Source organism: Grus americana, chromosome 1 (assembly GCF_028858705.1).
Source record: "Grus americana isolate bGruAme1 chromosome 1, bGruAme1.mat, whole genome shotgun sequence".
Taxonomy (NCBI): domain Eukaryota; kingdom Metazoa; phylum Chordata; class Aves; order Gruiformes; family Gruidae; genus Grus; species Grus americana.
In genome coordinates, this window is record NC_072852.1 from 187,640,868 (window position 1) to 187,660,154 (window position 19,287).

The 19,287-nt window shown below is 39.0% G+C and overlaps 1 protein-coding gene across 7 annotated transcripts in view; it reads left to right on the forward strand.

Moving 5' to 3' along the window:
• The first annotated feature begins 950 nt into the window (after positions 1-950).
• LRCH1 (leucine rich repeats and calponin homology domain containing 1) overlaps positions 951-19,287 on the forward strand; it is a 132,340-nt gene continuing 114,003 nt past the window's right edge. For 6 of the 7 annotated variants that reach the window (XR_008578550.1, XR_008578558.1, XR_008578577.1 and 3 more), the window contains exon 1: positions 951-1,383. Coding sequence is in view for 2 of the 7 variants with exons in the window: in XM_054836423.1 (XP_054692398.1) it covers positions 1,134-1,383 (250 nt within the window). In the remaining 5 variants the exon portion in view is untranslated. The remainder of the gene's footprint in view (positions 1,384-19,287) is intronic. The other variant, XR_008578595.1, reaches the window with a different exon arrangement.

A 19,287-nucleotide genomic window follows, 5' to 3' on the forward strand; every position in this document is an offset into this window, starting at 1 on the left:
TTTCAGAAACTGAAGGTTATTTCCTTGTGGCAATTCTGTATTCCTTGTCCCCGTAGCACTCAGTGGCTGAACTTCCTGAGCTGGGAAGGTTTTGGTTTAACGTCAGCCATTGATCGCAAGGCAGGGTAACTGAGTGAAATGTAACGGCCTGTAAAATACAGGTCATGGGTGATGACATACAAATCCTTTTTTAGCTTTGAACTCTGCAAACTCTGTGGAAACATGAGGTCTCGCTCCTCTTCCGCTCCTGGGCTCAGATTTGCAAAGCTGCAGAATGAGGGGAGAAATAAACCAAAACCAACACCCTCACCCCCTCAGAAAGGTTATTCCATTGCAAACTGAACTGATCATGGTTCCTGTGCTTGGTTTGTCACTACAAATCACACCTTCGAGGGTCTCTCTGGCAGGCTGGGGCCCGGGGGCCACGCACGTGTGAGAACCAGCCCCTGTGGGAGAAGCAAGTCACAGAAAAGCCTTCTGCAGGGCAGATGCTCCCCAGGGCCTAGTTCAGTGGCAACAGCCACTGCAGCTTTTAATTTTCAAATGAGGCCCGCCGCCTGAGTGCATGCATGCTTGCCTGCATGTGCGCACGGTGGTTTCACGCCACCCAACCACAAATTGCCGCGCATCCAGCCCCTGAGCCTGCCGGCGCAGTTAGCGTGGTGAACGACTTCAGCAGATGCCGGGAGAAGGTGCCAAAGCGGGTGGTGAGCAGACCTCCCGGGCTAGGTCTTTAGAAGGGAAGGCGGTGGGGATGTCATGACAAAACACAAGGGAGAGCTCACCCCTCCTTTTGCACTTGCGTGCAGAGGCAGCTGCACGTGCAGCAGCAGAAGCAGCGCGAGGCCGGAGGGGCGCCGCCGCTAGGTGGCGCCGCAGTGCCCCGCCCCGCGCACTGCCCGGGGGGGGGGAGTGATGAGACCAGGCATGCGCAGTGGGCGCGCCTCGCCCGGGCCGTTTGCCTCCGCCTCCTGCCTGCGCTGCCCTTCCCCCTCCCCCTCACGGCGGCAGCGCCGCCACCACAGCGAGCGGGAGGAGGAGGAGGAGGAGGAAGGGACAGAGGGAGGCAGGCCGGCAGGCAGGTCCGGCGGCCCTCTCGGGTACCCCCAGCAGCGAGGCGGGCGAGGGGAAAGATGGCGACGCTGGGAGGCGAGTCGCAGCCATTCCCCGCTGCTGTTCTGGCGGCGGCAACGGCCGGGGTGGGCGGCGGCGGTGGTAGTGGTGGGTCGCTGGGTTTGCAGGCGCCTCTGAACCGCGGTCTGGAGCGGGCGTTGGAGGAGGCAGCGCACTCCGGGGGTCTCAACCTGAGCGGCAGGAAGCTGAAGGAGTTCCCGCGCAGCGCCGCCGCCCTCAGCCACGACCTCTCCGATACGGTGCGGGCAGGTGAGGCCAGGCGAGGAACCGGGGGCGCGGAGGGGAGGGGGCGGCCGGCGTCGGTATCTGCCTGAGGGGGCGGAGGTGTGTGGGGGAAGGTGGGTCTCCCGGCGATTGAATCAGGGATTTAAATCGCCGGGAGACCCACCTTCCACCCCCCCAGGCATCCTAGTGCCCCCCCCAACCTCCCTGTGAGGAGGACACCCACTCCCAACCCTTTCACTCAACCTCCGTGACATGGGGCGTTCGCTCTCCCCTGGGCCCGTCCCCATGCGGAAACTGAGCCCACTCCCAGCTCTGCTTGGACCCTGTCTTTTATTTATTTTTTTCATCTCCCCTTCGCCTTGCTGTATGAGGTAGGTGTTTGCTCCCATATGGCTGGATAGCTGCACACTCCCATTCCCCCCCCCCGCATTTGGTGAGGCAGAGCTGGCTCTCCAGTGGCGCACTGGGGGAGTGTGTGTGTGGGGAATTCTTGCTCGCACCTGTCTTCTTCCTCCTCTGGGGAATGTGCATTTCTGTGCCACCCTTCCCTGACCACTGAGATTTGAGGTGGCAGCCAGCCCACCTTTGAATTGGTTGCATGAGGAATGCATATGAGTGCCAGGGTAGATACCTGGTCCATCCATCCTACTGCATGTAGGTGGACCCACCTGGCATGGAGGGGATGCAAGTCAGTATGTAACCACATTGACACTCATGTGCCTCTGAACATGTCACCTATTTGCATGCCACAGGTGGAGACATGTCCATAGGAACATGTTTGCTCTGCAGCTAACCCAGGGAACGTGCTACCTTTCACAAATGCCATTTGTCTGACACTGGGGTTGACATCCACTCTTGTATCCTTACAGTCATGTAGATGTAGTTCCAGTTCTGTATGCAATGCTATCTTCCAAGGCAAATTTGGAGAGGAATTGCTGTCTTCACAGGCACTGTACATATTCTACAGCGGGGGACACCATCATTACATAAATCTGCAGAGGGGACAGGCCTGACAACCCTGCAGGTGGGAGTGGTGAGGGGAGGTGTATCCAGTCTTCATTTACCTTACCCTCACACCCTTCAACATGAAAAAAAAGCACACTTGTTTCTCACCTAAGGGGCAGTCCCCCATGAAAGGTCATATCTGTTTTCTTTCCCCTATCTGTGCCGGGGGTTGGAACCTAGTCCATTGTTTACATAGAAGAATATATTAGCATATTCCTAAGATCTTTAGTGTACCGCCTCCGCATGCCCTTTTGTGTCCCCATTTGCCTGCTGAAGATAGTTGTGTTGAAACAGCAAAAGAGCAGACAAGTAGTCACTTGTTCTTGTCCCACAAAACAGCAGGTGCTATACCTGCATGCAAACATGTGATAACATGAACCTAAATTCTCAACTACTCTTGCACATGAGGGTACCTATGCATCCCTGTACATGAAGACATACGTGCTTACTACAAACTTGTCTCTTTCCCAGGTATAGGGAACAGAGTAATGTCTCAGATGTGCAGTAGATGGTATATGTAATTGCTATGTAGCTCTGTCACTTGTTTGCTGTTGCGGAATGGATTTCACAGCAGTCTGCACGAACACCTATATCATCGTATTGATAAAAGAGAAATATGAAGGAAACTTGATGAATGAAACTACCATGAACTGGTAGCATGAATTGCCATGCTAACCATTAACTGACTCAGTAACAGATGTGATAGTGAAAGGGATAAAACATGATAGTGGGACTGCATGCAGTTAGAAGAATGACTGCTGGCTTGTCTCCTCAAGCAAGATGTTTTATCTCTTTTCTTTTTAAAGTTGTAGTCTAATGAAGACTCGACATAAGTAGTTTGGAAATGCAGAAAGTTAGCTTGATCCAAACTGTTAGAAAACAAAATTATGTACTGGAAAAAAATCCTTTGATTGGCAGTGATTACATGTTAGTAATTATATATTGTGTAAATATGTTCTGTACAAGCATGAGCTGTGTGTTGTAGGTATAGGTAGGACATGTTCATTACATGCTTACTTGTTCTAATAGGTTTTCTATTCAGAGGAGAGCTCAAGAAAAAAGTAATCTTTGCCTCCCAGCATTAATGTGCTTTTGTTGGAGTTTACACAGAATACATTCAATATGGAAATAAATGTAGAATGGGATTTTCATTCTGTGGTGTAAATGGCAGTGTAGAGCAGCCCATGTCTCAATCTTGTAACAACAGCAGCCCTTTTTCCATTGTCCAGTTTTAGGAGAACTATGTGTTAATCTATAGTTACTTTATATTTTTGTAACAGCATGTTGTAACTGTTTAATGGAATTGTTTGCCTTGTGAGTTAAGTCATATGTTGATATATTTCTGAAAAATCTGTGTTCCTTTTCACTTGTTACGTTAAGTAAGTAGAACATATAAACAGAAGAGACACTTGGCTTAAGCCCAGATTTCTGAAGCTCTTGGGGCAAACTCTTGATGGGAATTTTCTTTCGCACTTCCTTTCCATAAATGTGCATGGTATAAAACCGGTTCTTTCTTGTACTACTTGGACTGTGTCCTCACGGTGAGTGGCTTTTACTTTTGGATTTGATGTGCTGACCTGTCTCTGAAGCCCTGAAACTTTGGTGGTTTGGGGTAGGGATAGCCTTTCACTATTAATTTTTTTTTGCTAAAGAGGGCCAGTCTCAGTGAAAAATAAGGATAGCCGTTGATTTAGAGGCTAGTCAGAGGGATTGAGTTTAGAGATCTGAGGGGCAGGGGATTTCCAGAAAACTGAAACCATGTCTGCATCCTGACAGTGTTTTAGTGTTAGATACTGACAGTGTTTTTGGATTGAGAAAATGATGGTCTACACATACTCTCAAATGAAGTATTATCAAGCTTGTCTTCTAGAAGAGTTCTGAGTGCTTTAGGTAGATCTGAGGAAGACAGAAGAAGTGTTAGATTTTAAATTCTGTGTTCATGCATATTTTTTTTTCCTGAAGTTAGAAGTTGGATTTTATATAGCAATTGATACACTTACAAAAGGGATGTAGCTTGGTTGCCTTTAATAGCTGGGCCTGAATTGCTTGACTTTTCTAGTTCTTATTGGAGTTACGTTCCGTAGTAACTGTAGAGGCTTAGCTGTACTTGTCACTTGCTATTTGTGCAGCTTCTTGGTATGTTTTTTCTGCTGTGACTTTTCTTTGCATTGAATACATCTTGCTTATAGAGACACAATAGGACGTCTCTTCCTCAGACTTTCAAAGTTTTGCCTAAGAGCTGAGTGACCCAGTCAGATGAACTTTCAGGCAGCGTCTTTGCACACAGAAGGGAGTTTGCGTGGTATGCAGTACTTTTAGAAGAAAATAAAATCTCCATGTAAAGTATCTTGAGTTTAGTCAGATGTTTTAAACCACATCAGTGCAAATGCATTGCAAAAACCATTTCAAAAATAATAAATGCTATTCTTATCACTTTTATTACAGGCTGGGTTATGCAGAAGACAGTGGCACAGTAATCACATAGTTCTTAAGTAATAGTATGCAATTATAGTCCTCAAAACCAGTGGGAATGCTGGAAGCACGTTAGTTTTATAAAAGAGGAAGAAAAAGCCCCAAAGCTGTTACTTAAATGTATAACCATGGCTGCCTGTATCACTTCAACCTCTTTCTGTAGGCTTTGGCTATATTTCTGAAGACAGATCCTCTGAACCTTTTCTGGTGAATACCTGTTTCATCCATTTCTATTGTGTGGGTTAGGCACATGAGGAAGGATTGCTTGCTACTGTTCGTGGTGATGTGGAAGAGAAGCAAATATTTTTTTTTAATCAAGTGTTAGATTGTTGGAAAAGAAATACAAATTGAAGTATTTGAATGCTAGTTTGGACAGTATGAAATTCTGGAAAGAATATGTATTTATTTTTTGTGCTTCAGAATGCTCACTAAATGAAAGAAGTCCTACCTGCTGTTTTTTAAAATGTTTATAAAAGCACTGTCTGGAGAGCACAGTCCAGTGCTGAAGACATCTTAGCCTGCCTGGCAGCATCTTTGAAATAGTTGTTTGTACTGTAATTATGTATTTGTTTTCAAGATGGTCCAAAAATTTCAGTTTGAACAGCTATCTGAGAACCTGTAGGGTTTTAATTTTAGTTTTGAGGCACTTCACTTTGAATTTTGACATCTAAGTGCTTCCTGTGGGATCATGTAAATGAAAAAAAAACAACCCCCAAACAAATTTACAAGTTGTCTTCCATCACAGTTAAGTCCAGGAATGCATTTGTTTGTACACAACAGTTGGAAGTTCTTTCTGCTTGTCTTTCTGAAAAATTTATTTCTTGTTTTGGTTGAGGTTTGTTTCACTGATTCAGGTGAAATATGTTCCTTTCAGTCCTATTTGCTAATAATAATAATTTCTTATTTCCCATTTTTTAAAAAAATAACTGTGTGTATTAGATTGCCATAATTCATTCTCACTGATTTTTCTCCAGCTCCTTTATTAACGTAGGTCTTCCACTTCTGGGAATTCTTCTAATTATAGCAGTAGACATGCAGTTGGTTCCACTTAGTATAAATGGAGGTTATACTGAGAAGGATGTCACACATACAGACTAGTTTTGTTTGTGCTACTGCACACTTTCATGAACTAAAAATGACTGCCAAATGGACTCTCCTTTAGAATTTAGTTATTATTTGGTCACCAGAGAAGAAAAGAGATTTGATATGCCCCTCTCCTTTTAAGAATTCTCTCTGATAATTACTGCTTTGAATAGGTAGTAATTCATCATCTTCAATTCATATTTTGATTACATTGTGGTTTTTTTTGGATGAGGCTTCTTGAGAACCTTTCATTTTGCTCATTTTATCCAAACTCATATCAATAAAAATAACATTTAACTGTAAATCTGAAAAAAAAGAATAAAACTGTTTCATCTTTATGTGCAATAGTCAGTCCCTTCCTACAGCCTTCCTGTGTTTATTTGAAGATTTCTAACCTTACTTATTCTGTCTCTTACACAAATAATATCCTAAGTGTATTAGGACAGGGACAGAGGAGGAAGTATGTTTGTTTATTCTCACAAATGAATTGAATATTACCCTGCAGCCAAAACTTGTGAGATGTAACTCTCTTTTGAGATTACTATATAATGTGTCTTTGTATCAAGGCTAAAAAATGAAGATAAATGCATTTTTTGTATCCAACAGTATAAATGCAATTTTAGACTGTATCTTCATAATTTGGTCTGTCTGGACATCTCTGTATTAACATATTGTAGTGTCTTTTTTTTCTGATAAGCAATGCTTTGTGAAAGAGCTTTACCAAATTAATTTTTTAGAAGCATAGAGGTGCTTAGCAACTTATGACTGCAGAATACCCTTTAAAGCCTTTTGGTCCTTTTTCTGTTTTTCTTCCCCAAGTCTGAGTATGTCCTTGCTTGTGGATCATATAAATGTCAAAGCTATTGACTCCTGTTGAAAAGTGTCTATTAGTTCTTTTGCCATATAGAGTCTAGTCAGTTGTGCTTTTGAAAGTTACCTCTTTTGTCTGGAGATTTATGCCCTCATAGCTGAAATGCAGTCATTGACTTTGCAGGTGCTGTTAGGCTTTTCTCAGCACAAAATAAAGTGAATTAGCTCAGAGTGCCTTTTATTGCATGAAACAAATTAGGAGTACTCAATTGCCTGGTTACTGCCACAGAGCGTGGCTTGAGCAGATTAATGGCTTTCTACTATTGAGTCTGTGTGTGTGTGTGTCCATCTCCTTCTCCAGTGTAGTTTTTTTTGTTGTTGTTGTTTCTTTTTTGACTAGCTTGCTTTCTTTGTAGAGAAGCTTCGAAACTAGTGCAAGGGTAGGAGAGATGACAGCCTAGAAATCACATGATGGGAGGGAGAGTGAAACCCCTCAATTTCAGCAGGAGTAAGCTCAGCTGTTTATTGAGGTTTTACCCTTAAAGTTAAGGGTGGCTGTTTAGGGTGGGTGGTTTTTAAACAGCTCTACCTAGAATTGCCAAAGCCATGTTTGGCTATGCTATGCATGTAAATGGATAAAGACTGCTTTTGTAGAAATGTTGTCACTTTGTGTGCCCTTGGCCCATCTGCTTTGGAAAAGACTGACTCAGACCTCCAGAAGTGATATTACCGTAGTAAAGGTGCTACAGGTTCATTTTCAAATGTTTTTAGTGGAACAAGTTTGTTTTTGAAGATCCACTCGCATGTGATCACAGGCCTCGTGGGAGGTAGAACCCAAATACTCGTACATGGCTTGTGTGTCTCCTTTTCTTCCTTCCCTTGGTCTATTTCTTTTGTGTCCTTGGCACAGAAGATGTCTTGATTTAGACATCTGTAAAACAGGAGAGACAGTGCGAATCATAATACAGTTACTATGTGTAGAGTTTTGAAAACACTAAATACTTTTGTGAGGGGAAGAGACCAGGGTAGAATCGAGTCTGAGAAAGTAGAATGAGTATTTTCCCAGTAGAACTGTGACTTGGAACTAGAAGGGAGCAAATACCAATATAATGTAGGTTTGAACAAGAAAATGGATAGGAAGAAGATACTATTCAAAGGCAGAAGGTAAAGTATCACACAAACCAAGTGCAAATTTATGAAATACTGAGTGAAAATCTATGAAGTGATTGAAGTGAAAGAAGGGAAAGGATTATAAGCAGAGAGGTGAGCTATATATTCTTGGTTGAGTGTAATGGCTTGGAATACTTTCCTGATATCTGTAAAACTGAGGAAAATTGATTTCTTGAGCAGTTACATTAATAATGATTAGAATTTTGTGAACAGAGAATTAGGAAATCATAGAGAAAATTATTTGACTCTTAACATACATAACATTTACAGTCTTTGTGCTACAATTAATAATATAAAATTCATACTTTAAAAGGTTAACTGTTGAATTTACATTTGGGAAGCTTAGCATCCATGTGCTTGCAGAAGGAAAAGCCAGTGACATTTTTTGCTGCTTACAGAGTTGCAAGAGCAACCAAGACGAAGGGAGTGATATTTTGCATGTCAGAATGACCATTCTGGGAAGGATGAGTAACTTCCCCAGGCCACAGACTGTTGATTCTGACTGCTATGTTCTTGCTGGCTATGTTAGCAAGATTTGTGAACTTTCCCAAGCTGGTTAAATCCCTAATTCACAATTAAAATTAATATAATTTAAATGGCACTTCTAAAACCAGAGAGGTATCCTTAATGTGTTCTGTTGAGACCAGAATGATGAAAACAGGATACCCATTTATTGTTCTCCCATGTGTAAAATTGAAAGAGCCAGAAATGTTATCATTGTATTGAGCGTGCAGATCACTGTCCAAAATGGGAATGGGTGTTATGCCTCATGTCTTGTGACTGCTCTCTGACCATATTTTGCAAGGTTATAGTACACACATCAGAGTAGTTCTTTGGAAAGGTACTGAGGAGTTAAGCTTCTGGAGGAATAATTACTTTTCCACTAAATTTGTGGGTAGATGCATCTTTGTGGGAGGAGTTCAGTTCTAAAACTGTAACGCTTCTCCCCAGCCTCTTTCCCCCAAGGGTGTCTTGCTGGCCAGCTTGCCTTTTTATCCCTTTCTTTCCTTGTATGGTGCAGAACACCATAATATCTTTAAACCTCCTAACTATTTAAAAATAGAAAAAACAATAACAGTCTTTCGTCCTTCTATCCCAGTTTGTAGGAGAAATATTTTTAAAGGAAAAAAAGAAGTCTAAACTTGTGAGTGAGACAATGATCTTGGCAGAGCCAAATGAGAGTTAGTTTTGCATTTAATTTGGAGCCTGAGGTTTGCACTCACTTTTGAAGCTGCATGAAATGTTTCATGTTCAGCTGAGCTTGTGGGAATTATCATCCTTTAGTTAAAAGCTAGCTGATAATTTCATGATGCCAATGTGAGGGAACTCTTCTAGGTATTGTTAGAGGAGTTACTGGAAGTAGCTGGAGGTTTGGAATATCAGAATAGAGTTCTAGAATTGATCTTTATGATAAGCAGAACAAGAGCAAAACAGCTGAGCACCATGTTAACAGTGACCTATGAATGGATAAGGTTTTCTGTTTGTTTTCTGTAGCTGGGTGATTTTATTCGTTGGTGCGAGTTGCCATCATTGTAATACTGAGTCTGGGGGATGTGAACTTGAACAGGTGGTACAGGTTCTTTTCCTTGGTTTGGAAATACTCTTTGTAGAATGGAGGGAATTATTTGTACTGAATAAATATGAAAATATGTTGGAAGATACTTGTTGTCTGTTACCTTTTCTGTTTTTCAATACGCCAACTGCTTGCCTATATAAATTACAGATGTTGTAAAGATTATAAATGTTTCGTGTCTCCCTACAATTGTTTCTGCACTTTTCTTGATAATCCTTCCTTTTTGAAGTGGATGTTGCCAATATCAAGGTAGACTTGAAACACCTGCTTTAAAAACAGAACTTGTATTTCCTTCCAAAACTACACTACTGTAAAATGCAAGATTGTTAACAGATTTAATTTCTAGTTTTTTGATTTTTTTAGACTAGTTAGGTGTTTTCTACTAATGCAGCCCTATAAATACTTCTTTCTGGAAGAAAGAGACACTTCTGGGACAGCTGGCAATAATATATGGGTGGAGGATTTAAGGTAAATAGTTTTTTGAATTAGAGAAACTAAATTCAGCAAATAAAATCTTGGAAGGCATGTGTCTTGATTTCATTATACTGTAGATTATAATGTAAAGTAGCAAAGTAACTCCAAATGACAGTTTCACTTTGATTTATTGTCTGTATGCAGACACGTCAGCTTTTTTTAACATCTGAAGTCTGCATCTTTGGTTATGTTATTTGCAGTGACATCACTCCTTTGTAACCCTACATTAGGCAAAAAGTAAAAAAGAAAAAAATCAGCTGAGAAATAAAAAAAACTTTCAAATTTAAATATGAAGAGAAAAGTATGAATGATAAGTTGGAACAGAAAGAAACAGGTTCATAAAGTGTGTGCGAGGATAAGTTGGTAATCATTGAAACTGATGGAGAAGTTTTGGAAAATGTGCAAGAAATGGGTTAGGAGAAGAAAATTGAGAGATTAATCTAAGGAGTGGAGCAGGATACACCCTTGGATGAGGCTTACAGGATGTAAGGCAAGATACCCACAATACAAATACAACAGTTCATGTATAGGAAGAGCCTTGTTTCAGAATATAATGATAGTGAAATTGCTGACATGGTAAGCAGAGTTATTATTAAAATGACTTTTTTTTTGTTACTGTTTTGACTGAACTTTTAACTGTTTATAAATTTAGGGACAGGAGAAGTAGGGGATAAAACTGTTGAATACTTGACAGGTTGTGCCATTGCTATATTACTGCATTTTGAGAATAGTGAGGCCTAGCTGAATTTATTCAGTTCAGTCTTTTTAAGGCATGGCAAATGTAGTAACAACAAAGCTGTTTATTTGGTGGGGAAGGAGGAAGAACGTAGTGTCAGTCATATGTTATATAATTGAAAAATACAGATAATGATGATGATTTCTGGGATGGGATTTCTGATCAAAGGAGATGATGAAAGTAGCCTTCTCAGCAGTCGGGGAAAATGCCCTGGTTATTAAACAGCAGCTGTGATTGGTTAAGGGGAGAAGCTTAAACCCAGGTTTCCTGTGCTTGTTGTATGTTGTGTTGCTAGGGTTTATTTTTAATTTTTTTTGAGTTCATCCTAGTTCAAGAACTCTGTCTTTTTGCCTTCCACGATGTACGATGTCGTTTCCCTGCTCAGTAAGTTTTGCCTGCAATCCCTGTTCCAAGATTTGAATTTCAGTCTGGCTGAATGCCTACTTTTTGCCTGTGTTTCATTTACCACCCAGTTTAGATTGCTCCGTGGTAGTGACTTGGGTTTTTTTTTTTTCCTCACTCACACACGTCCTGTCACTTGCAAGTTTTACCAGAGGTGATATTTTTCCCTGCTTAGTAGTGTTTTTGAAGAAAGATGTATGACCAAGGATTTGTGGGGTCCATCTAAAATGTTTTATGTTTCCATACTTTGTCTTATTTTAAGACCTATCAGTACCTAGTATGTATACATCAACATACTTTGTCATTGTGTGTAGTTCTTGATTATTCTTTTTAGTCTTTAATGAGCACATGATATAGTTTCTTTGTCAAAATGTGCAGAAACTAATAGAGTGCTGTACCGAATTATAGCCGTATTATAATGGATGTTTCCATTCATCACCTGAACTTTCAAATGTGATGGAAAACTATCATGTTAGTTTGACAATGTGTAGTTTCATCCATTATTTTTCTGAGGTCATTTGAGAGCATGAAAGAGGCTGCTGAGTCTGAAATTGCTTGTTTTTCTTTAAGAATTTGGCACGTTTCTTCCCCATCTTTGGAACTACCCACTTTTTTTCCCATGTTCCCAAATTCAGTGTGAAAAGTGAAGGTAACCTATGGCAAGCTCTTTCAAGAAAATCTTTGATGCAAGCGGTATGGATCTTATGATTTGAATGAAAAGATGAGCTAATATAAAATATCCAATAACTTAAATTTGCTAAAATTTTTGTAAGGGAACTTAGAGGCAAGACAGCCATTCTCTGGGTATATTCTTTTGTGTCATGGTTGTACAAGTTATTACTGCTATGTTAAAGTATGCTGTGTGTAACTTTGACATTCAACTAATGAATCAGGAACTTCTAAGGGTGGAGAAAGTCTTTTGAATTTCTTGTATTTTGGTTAATTTGAAAGCCTTTTATGTAATTATATTGAGTGTTAAAACAATGCCTGTGAGAGCTGATTTCTAGTTTCAGTTGGTCCTAGCATAGACCCTGTTCTGTGTTTCTGTTAAAAAATTACCTGGTGAACCTTGCTCTTCTCAGTGAGATATTTCATTGTTCTATAATGATGCAGGTTATCCATGGTTTCACAGATTGGAAAAACTGAGTAACAGAGATTTTGAACAGCTTAATCTAGATCTGAGAACAGATCAAGGGCAAAACTGTGTAAGGAATCCAGCTTTGGTTCTCTGGCTTTTATTTTTACATCTCAATCAAGACAGTGTAAGATATCTGGAAGAATGGAGGTTGAGGCATTTTAATTGAAGCTTTGTTCTGGAAGACGTTGGAATAGTAGTAGACGTAAACCTTGAAGCTTTCATTGTGGTCTTAAGCCCTGGGAGTGACTGTAAATGTATTAACACAATGCAGAAATGAACAGCTCACTTTATAGTAGCATCTGGCACAGAAGCATGATAGTACGATTCAGAAATATTCAGTCTCTAAAAGAATATCACTACAGATTTGCAATCAGTTAAGAATCAGGTAATATGAAAGAGTATTAACTTCACAAAAAAATCAGTATTTTGGCAAGAAGTGCTGTACTCCTTCTGTCAGTTTTCATATCTTTGTACATTTGGCTTCCTAGAGAACTGAAAAGGTTATTTTTGGCCTAGTGCCCAATGCTAAAAATGGCTTCTGGAATCTTACAGCTCAGTTTGGTGTTGAACAGTTCTGTGCGGTAGTAACATAACTGCACTAATTGGTAGTCTCACTGAGGCATTTTAGTTATGCACTTAAATGTTAAGCTGTGGGAGATGTGGCCATGTGATCCTTCCAACATTCAGTTTATCAGAAAAATTTAAGCCATGTTTATCTATGAAGCAATGGTAGCCTGAAAAAAAAAAAGGCTCTTCTACAAGTACTAGTTAAAGGGGACTGAGAATGAGTGTAAAGTTTAGCCTTTACAGGGAAAGGCTCTAAAGTGAAGAAATAAATCATGATATTGCTATGGGAATAGTGAAGCATGAGTGTTGCAGTTGAGACTACATATGAGAATAGAATGAGTTTGTGAAGTTTCCTTATGCTTCTATCCAGTATAGTAGGATTTACCTTTAAAAGTGAAAAAAACCCACATGAACATCCTCCCCCCGCCAAGAAACAAGTACACCAGTTACTGTATGTGAATGTGTGCTTATAATAAATGCAGAATTCTGAGTGATTTCTGAATAGTTTGGATGATTACATAACCAGGAGTTTGGAATAGTCAGGAGAATAATGAGGGGCTAACTATTTAAATCTGAAAAATCTTATACCAGTCAAAGGTCTGAAAAGGAGACAACTTACGAAAAGGCTGGATATTGTTTCCCTCTATATCCATCCCAAATCTGTTTGCTTTTCCCCAAACTGTTTTATTGGAACAAGTGGGAATAATGCATGGTGCTGCATGAAAGTAAAGCTTTCCTGACTAGAATTGGTATAAAAATACAATTATATTCATTTTTTTGGCAAGTTAAATCAGCATGAGAATCAGTGTTGCTCTAGACATAGCTCATAAATATCCATAAAACACTCATTCTGAAATCTCCTGAGAAATCAGTATTGGTTTTTTGTGTTCTAAATTTGCAGTTTAAAGCTTTGTCAACACAGTAGTCTGGAAATATGGCCAAAATAAAGTGAGTTCTGATCAAATTTTAGATGGCCAGACTAGTGAATGACCATTCATTCTGTATCACTGCTAATGTTTGAGAGCTATCTACCTCCAAAATCACTGTTTCTAAAATACAAATGCTTTTGTTCTAAACCATTTATGAAAAAGAATCATTCCAGATCAGCTTCTATAGGATACTTATGCTTACTCTGCAGAAAGGTCGAATTTTGCTTACCTGGACTAATCAAAAACCTTGCCAGCTGTCCTAAATGCAGCTGTCCCTCTAAAACAGAATCTTTTGTTTCATGTTTTGATGGCAAAATAGTCAAAGCTCTTTACATTTCTTGCTTACAACCTCTAGCCAAATAGTTTTATAGAATGTTTGCTATTTCAAAGAATTATTTTTGATATGGTACTTATTGAAGGTAACTTTCTCAGTTAACAGTATTTGAAGGAATTATACTGTCTCTAAAAATTTTCTTTCCTTGTCTCTAACAAAACCATTTTATTTTTCAATGTTCTCATAATAGGAAAATAAAAATATTTGCAGTTAGAAGGTATTTTTCTGCTTGTAATTGATTCAGCTTGGAAAGAAAAACAGGTATCTTTTGTGCTCAGTCTTAGTGCATTTACATTATGTCATTGTGTGTGTATTTAATGTATTAAATGCATTATATATTTAAAAAAAGTTTCATCTGCTCTACTTTATGCATGATACAGTTCTACTTTTTCATGAGTTTATAAATCCTTCCCTGATGCATGAAAATAGAAATAGTCTGAGCCAATCAAGATGTGTGAAAAAAGTCAGGACATAGGGAAAAATATATTACTTTATTGGTAATTATTATGCTTACATAATCTTAGTTTAAAAACTTAAGCATAACCACTGTATATCTTTCCTGTGGAATAGTATAATTAAATCCATGGGAAGCAGTATTACAAAAAAGAAAATGGTAGCGAGCAATAAGCTGTTGTGGTTTTTAGCTTTATTAACAGGAGCTGCTTTTTTAGAGGAATTTCTCTAATACTTCAAGAATATGTAGTCACTTCTGTCATTCTTTACCAGATGTATCTCACCTTATTTCATGCTGCTGTTTTCCTTCTGGGGCTAGTGGACTATACTTGTTGAAGTGTGGAATAATTGATATGTCTTAATACTAAGAGAGACTTTTACGTTGATACAGTTTGACCGTTTGCCTTATACTGGCCATAAATTTCCCTGACTGAGTCTTTGTATCTAGATCAGAAATTTATGGGTCATGTGTACTGTCTCGATTTTAAATTACGCCAGTGATAATAGTATGATTAATTATATATTTCCTTTGCAAATAAATAAAAGAAATTACACACACTATTTTGTATTTTAGCTTCAACTGCTGATCATTTGTTGTTTTTTCTTTAACTACTAGATCGGCTAATCCACTATATCAGACATGTACTCTTCTACAGTTGTTTATGAATTAATTTTTACGTTTGTCTTTAATAAACTAAGAGCTTTGATTAATGAGGGATAATTCCTATTACTCTAAGATGCCACTGCAGTTGTCCATCTAGCTTCCTACTGAAAGGCACTGCCCATCTAACTAGGATAACAACACTAACTGGCAATAAAGGTGGATTTAAACTAACAGGACAGGTTCTGAATTGTGGTGTTGAGGACCTGTCACATGATTCCACCTGCTGCCCCTGTTCTAGGGAAGGTAACCACCAACAGAGGAGTGGGGGCAGAGAGGAGGCTGCTAATATCTTACATTGCTGTAGTGAATGTTGCAAAAGCTTGTGAGTCAGTCCTAACAGGCAAACCTTTGGTGTTCTGCTGTGAAATACGATTTCAGATCTCAAATATTGTAATTTCATGAAACCTCATAGATTTTTGGGTGCTTTCACCTTTTTATCATCTTTTGCTTAGTTATTAACTCAACAGCTGGACACACTCATCTGTGAGGTGCTTTGCAAATACTGTCAGTGGGGTAATGTGTATTCAGCTTATTTATCAATAATTGCTGTTAATGCACCCAACTTTCATGATAGTCATTTGCACCTTAGAGTCGGTGGGAGCTCGTGATTGTCATCACTCCAAGCTTACGCTATCACTTCCCAAGACTAAGATTGCATTCTTCCATGTTTTATTTTTAATTTTTCATATGACAGTTAAATATGAGCTTGATTGTGTCGAACCTATCATGTGCTCCAGGTCCATTTCTAATGTTGAAGAAGGTTTTAAATCAAATACAGGAAAAGTTGCTTTTTAATTAAGAATTCCTCCTTGAGTATCCATTCTAGAACTGATTGCTTGACAATTCTGTTTATAGAAACAGGATGTTTTGATTTTAAGAAATGCGGATTTCTTGGGAACTCATTTTGAGAAAGTGTTTGTCTGCCTCCACCCTTGGTGGAATGCAGATGACATCAGGTTTTTTTTATATACTATTGCTACGGCGAGTACATAAAGACCAGCTTTAGAAGTGTCAGTGACATAAAAGGAATTGCATGCTAAGCAGTCTTACTATTTAGGGTGAATTGGTGGTATTGATGTCCAGGTGATCATACCTAAGGCAATAAAAATAGAGTAGTAGGTGTTTTGGATTTTTACCTATACCATTTTAAATATTCTAAATGATTGCAGTGTAGGTTCCACTTTAGATCATTTTGTGATCTTTCTAAAACATACCCCTTCAATTGCCTTTCTTGGATGGCAAAGCTGTGTTCACTTCTTTTGGATCTCTTATCTGTGGTTTTCTCTCACTTGTGATAATTTTGGTTCAGCTGGCATTTGATGTTAGTGGTAACTTTTCCCTTTGGAAACTTTTGGTTAAGATCTAATTACTACTTCACAAAACCAGCTTCTTTAAACAGAATATTTGTTTGTAAATAAAAAGACAAGTATCAGTTAAAATATACAGTTAATTTAATAAAAGCCTTATTCTAACTTCATATCTACATGTTTTGGGATCATGGGATAACTCGGGATGGAAAGGACCCCTGGAGGTCATCTAGTCCAACCACCTGTGCAAAGCAGGGTCAAGTATGAACCTGTTCAATCTGTTCTTGCCAGCTGAAACATATTTCATTTAGCTGATGCATTCCCAAGTATCTTGCATGCCCAGGTATTCCTCCTGTTGTGAATTCCGAGCATTTTCTTGGTGAAAGAATACCCAAGGTGATTAAATTTTGTTTATAACCTATGCAGAATTTACTACTCAGACACCATTTGTCTGCTGACATATTTACCCATAGACCTACTTGTAGAGTTTTGCTCCAGTTGGATATTGACATAAATCCTGACATACTTTGCATCTGTTACCAAATGCAGAACAATTCTTAGTCTGTCTACGGAATACTGAAGAAAGGACTTAAGTTAAAGCATTGTGGAAGTGCTTTTACAACACTTTAAAAGAGAATGTGGTGATCTTGGTTATAGTTTTAAACTCTATTCTGGGTACGTTGAGGTTCTTCCATTTGAAAGATGTTCATGAGGAACTTGTAACAGTCAAGACTGAAATGATTAGTAAGAACATTAGGAGAGACAGATTTGTTTAGATTGAGATAGTGTTGTGGTTTTTTTTCTTTTCTTTAAGTTCTCATGGCAACTGTGGAATGCCTGTGTTTAAAATTACTAAACTGTTTAAGTGGTATGGCAGTAAATTTTACTTATTTGCTCTGGGTTAACCCCACTAGGCAGATAACCCCACACAGCTGCTCACTTACTCCTTCCCAGTGGGATGGAGAAGAGAATTGGAAAGGTAAACGTGTGAAAACTCCTGGGTTGAAATAGAAACAGTTTAATAGGTAAAGAAAAAGCTGCGCATGCAAGCAAAGCAAAGAAGTTGTGGGGTGGTTTGGGTTGTTTTTGACAATTTGGTGTGCAAATATGCAGGTAGGGTGAAAGACAGGTATAACTGAAGTTATTGGCAAAATCCCTTCTGACTGATGTATGTGGGATTTTCCCTGTTCTGAATTTCTAAAACAAATTATACTTTATAGGACTAGGTTACAGCACTGTAAGGTAGCTTACTGTCAACTCTTCTCTGCATGAACCTCAGCACAGGTTTATTCAACCTATTTTCTTGGGAAGGTCTCCTGTCACGTTGCTGTATTTAGCCTGCTGTCAGCATCTGAATTTAGTTCAAAGTAAGTTTCAGTATGTCTGTGTCACTGTGACTGCAGTAGTATAGATGTCTGTATACAATGTGACTTGGCAATTATAACCGCTGAAAGATAGTTATTCTTGCTAACTAGCTAGCGTGCATGGTCTTGGATGTTATGCCTTGGTTTTAATTCTTACTTTCAGACTGTCTTGGGGAAACTGTAGTGCTATATCAGCAGTAATGTAAATAATAAAATATTAAGAGAATTTGTTCTTATATTCTAGTATCTGAATGTTAGAAAATTATCTTCTGATATATATATATTAACTGTGATATATTTTCATTGTATGCGGTGTCACTACAACAAAACTTCATTAGATATGGTTTTAATATGTGAAAGTTCTCTCCTGCCCCAGTTAGAGGAACGGAGTATATGGTAGAGGACAAATAGTTTACCTTTAATTTCTTTAGAAAATCACCAGAAACTGTAGCTGTTAAAAGCAAGACACTTAAAACCTGTTTTCTGAATTTAATCAGATTAAAATCTGCGGCAGAACTCATCTGTGTCAAGACAATACCAGACTACTTTTATGATTCAGCCATATATTAGTGTAAATTGGTTTAGGTAATGACATACACCGAGGGCTGTTCTACTCAGCATCACTATTGTTATGTGGGAATTTTTCTTTCTTTTTTTTTGTGTCCGATATTATTAGCTTGAAGAGCAGTACAAGTGATGTCTTAGAATGTAATTCTCACAAAACTCACTTCCATTAATTGAATTTTCCATTCTGAAATGTGGTTACTAATATGTTTTCTACCTCATAAAATATTAATGCAACATGTAACAGTATTTCCTATTTTTTTATTTATTCTCATAACACCCATCAAAGGCTATAAATTTTCTGAATGGTAGATTTCAACTACTGAGAACTTTCATGTTCTAACTGGAGAAGTTGATAAGGAACAGAAAAGGCAGCAGGTACGTTGGGAGGTGACAGATTTCTAAATAATGTTTAAATAATGTTACCCCTCCAAATGCAAAAGTTTTTGTGCTTTTTGTTAGCATTTATGGCTAAAGGATTAGAAACAAGGAATAACTGTTGTATATTAGGCTACTGGCAAAATAGTAGCAAATAGAGTTATGATTTACTGTCTTAGCTGCATTGAATGGTTTTGAACATGGGTATGATTAAATCTCTGTCTCTTGTATTGTCCTCATAAATATTGTCTCTCTAAATTGGAGAGACATGGATTCGATGGATGGACCACTCGGTGGATAAGGAATTGGCTGGATGGCCGCACTCAAAGAGTTGTGGTCAACAGCTCAATGTCCAAGTGGAGATCAGTGACGAGTGGCGTCTCTCAGGGGTCAGTACTGGGACCGGCACTATTCAACATCTCTGTCAGCGACATGGACAGTGGGATCGAGTGCACCCTCAGCAAGTTTGCCAATGACACCAAGCTGTGTGGTGTGGTTGACACGC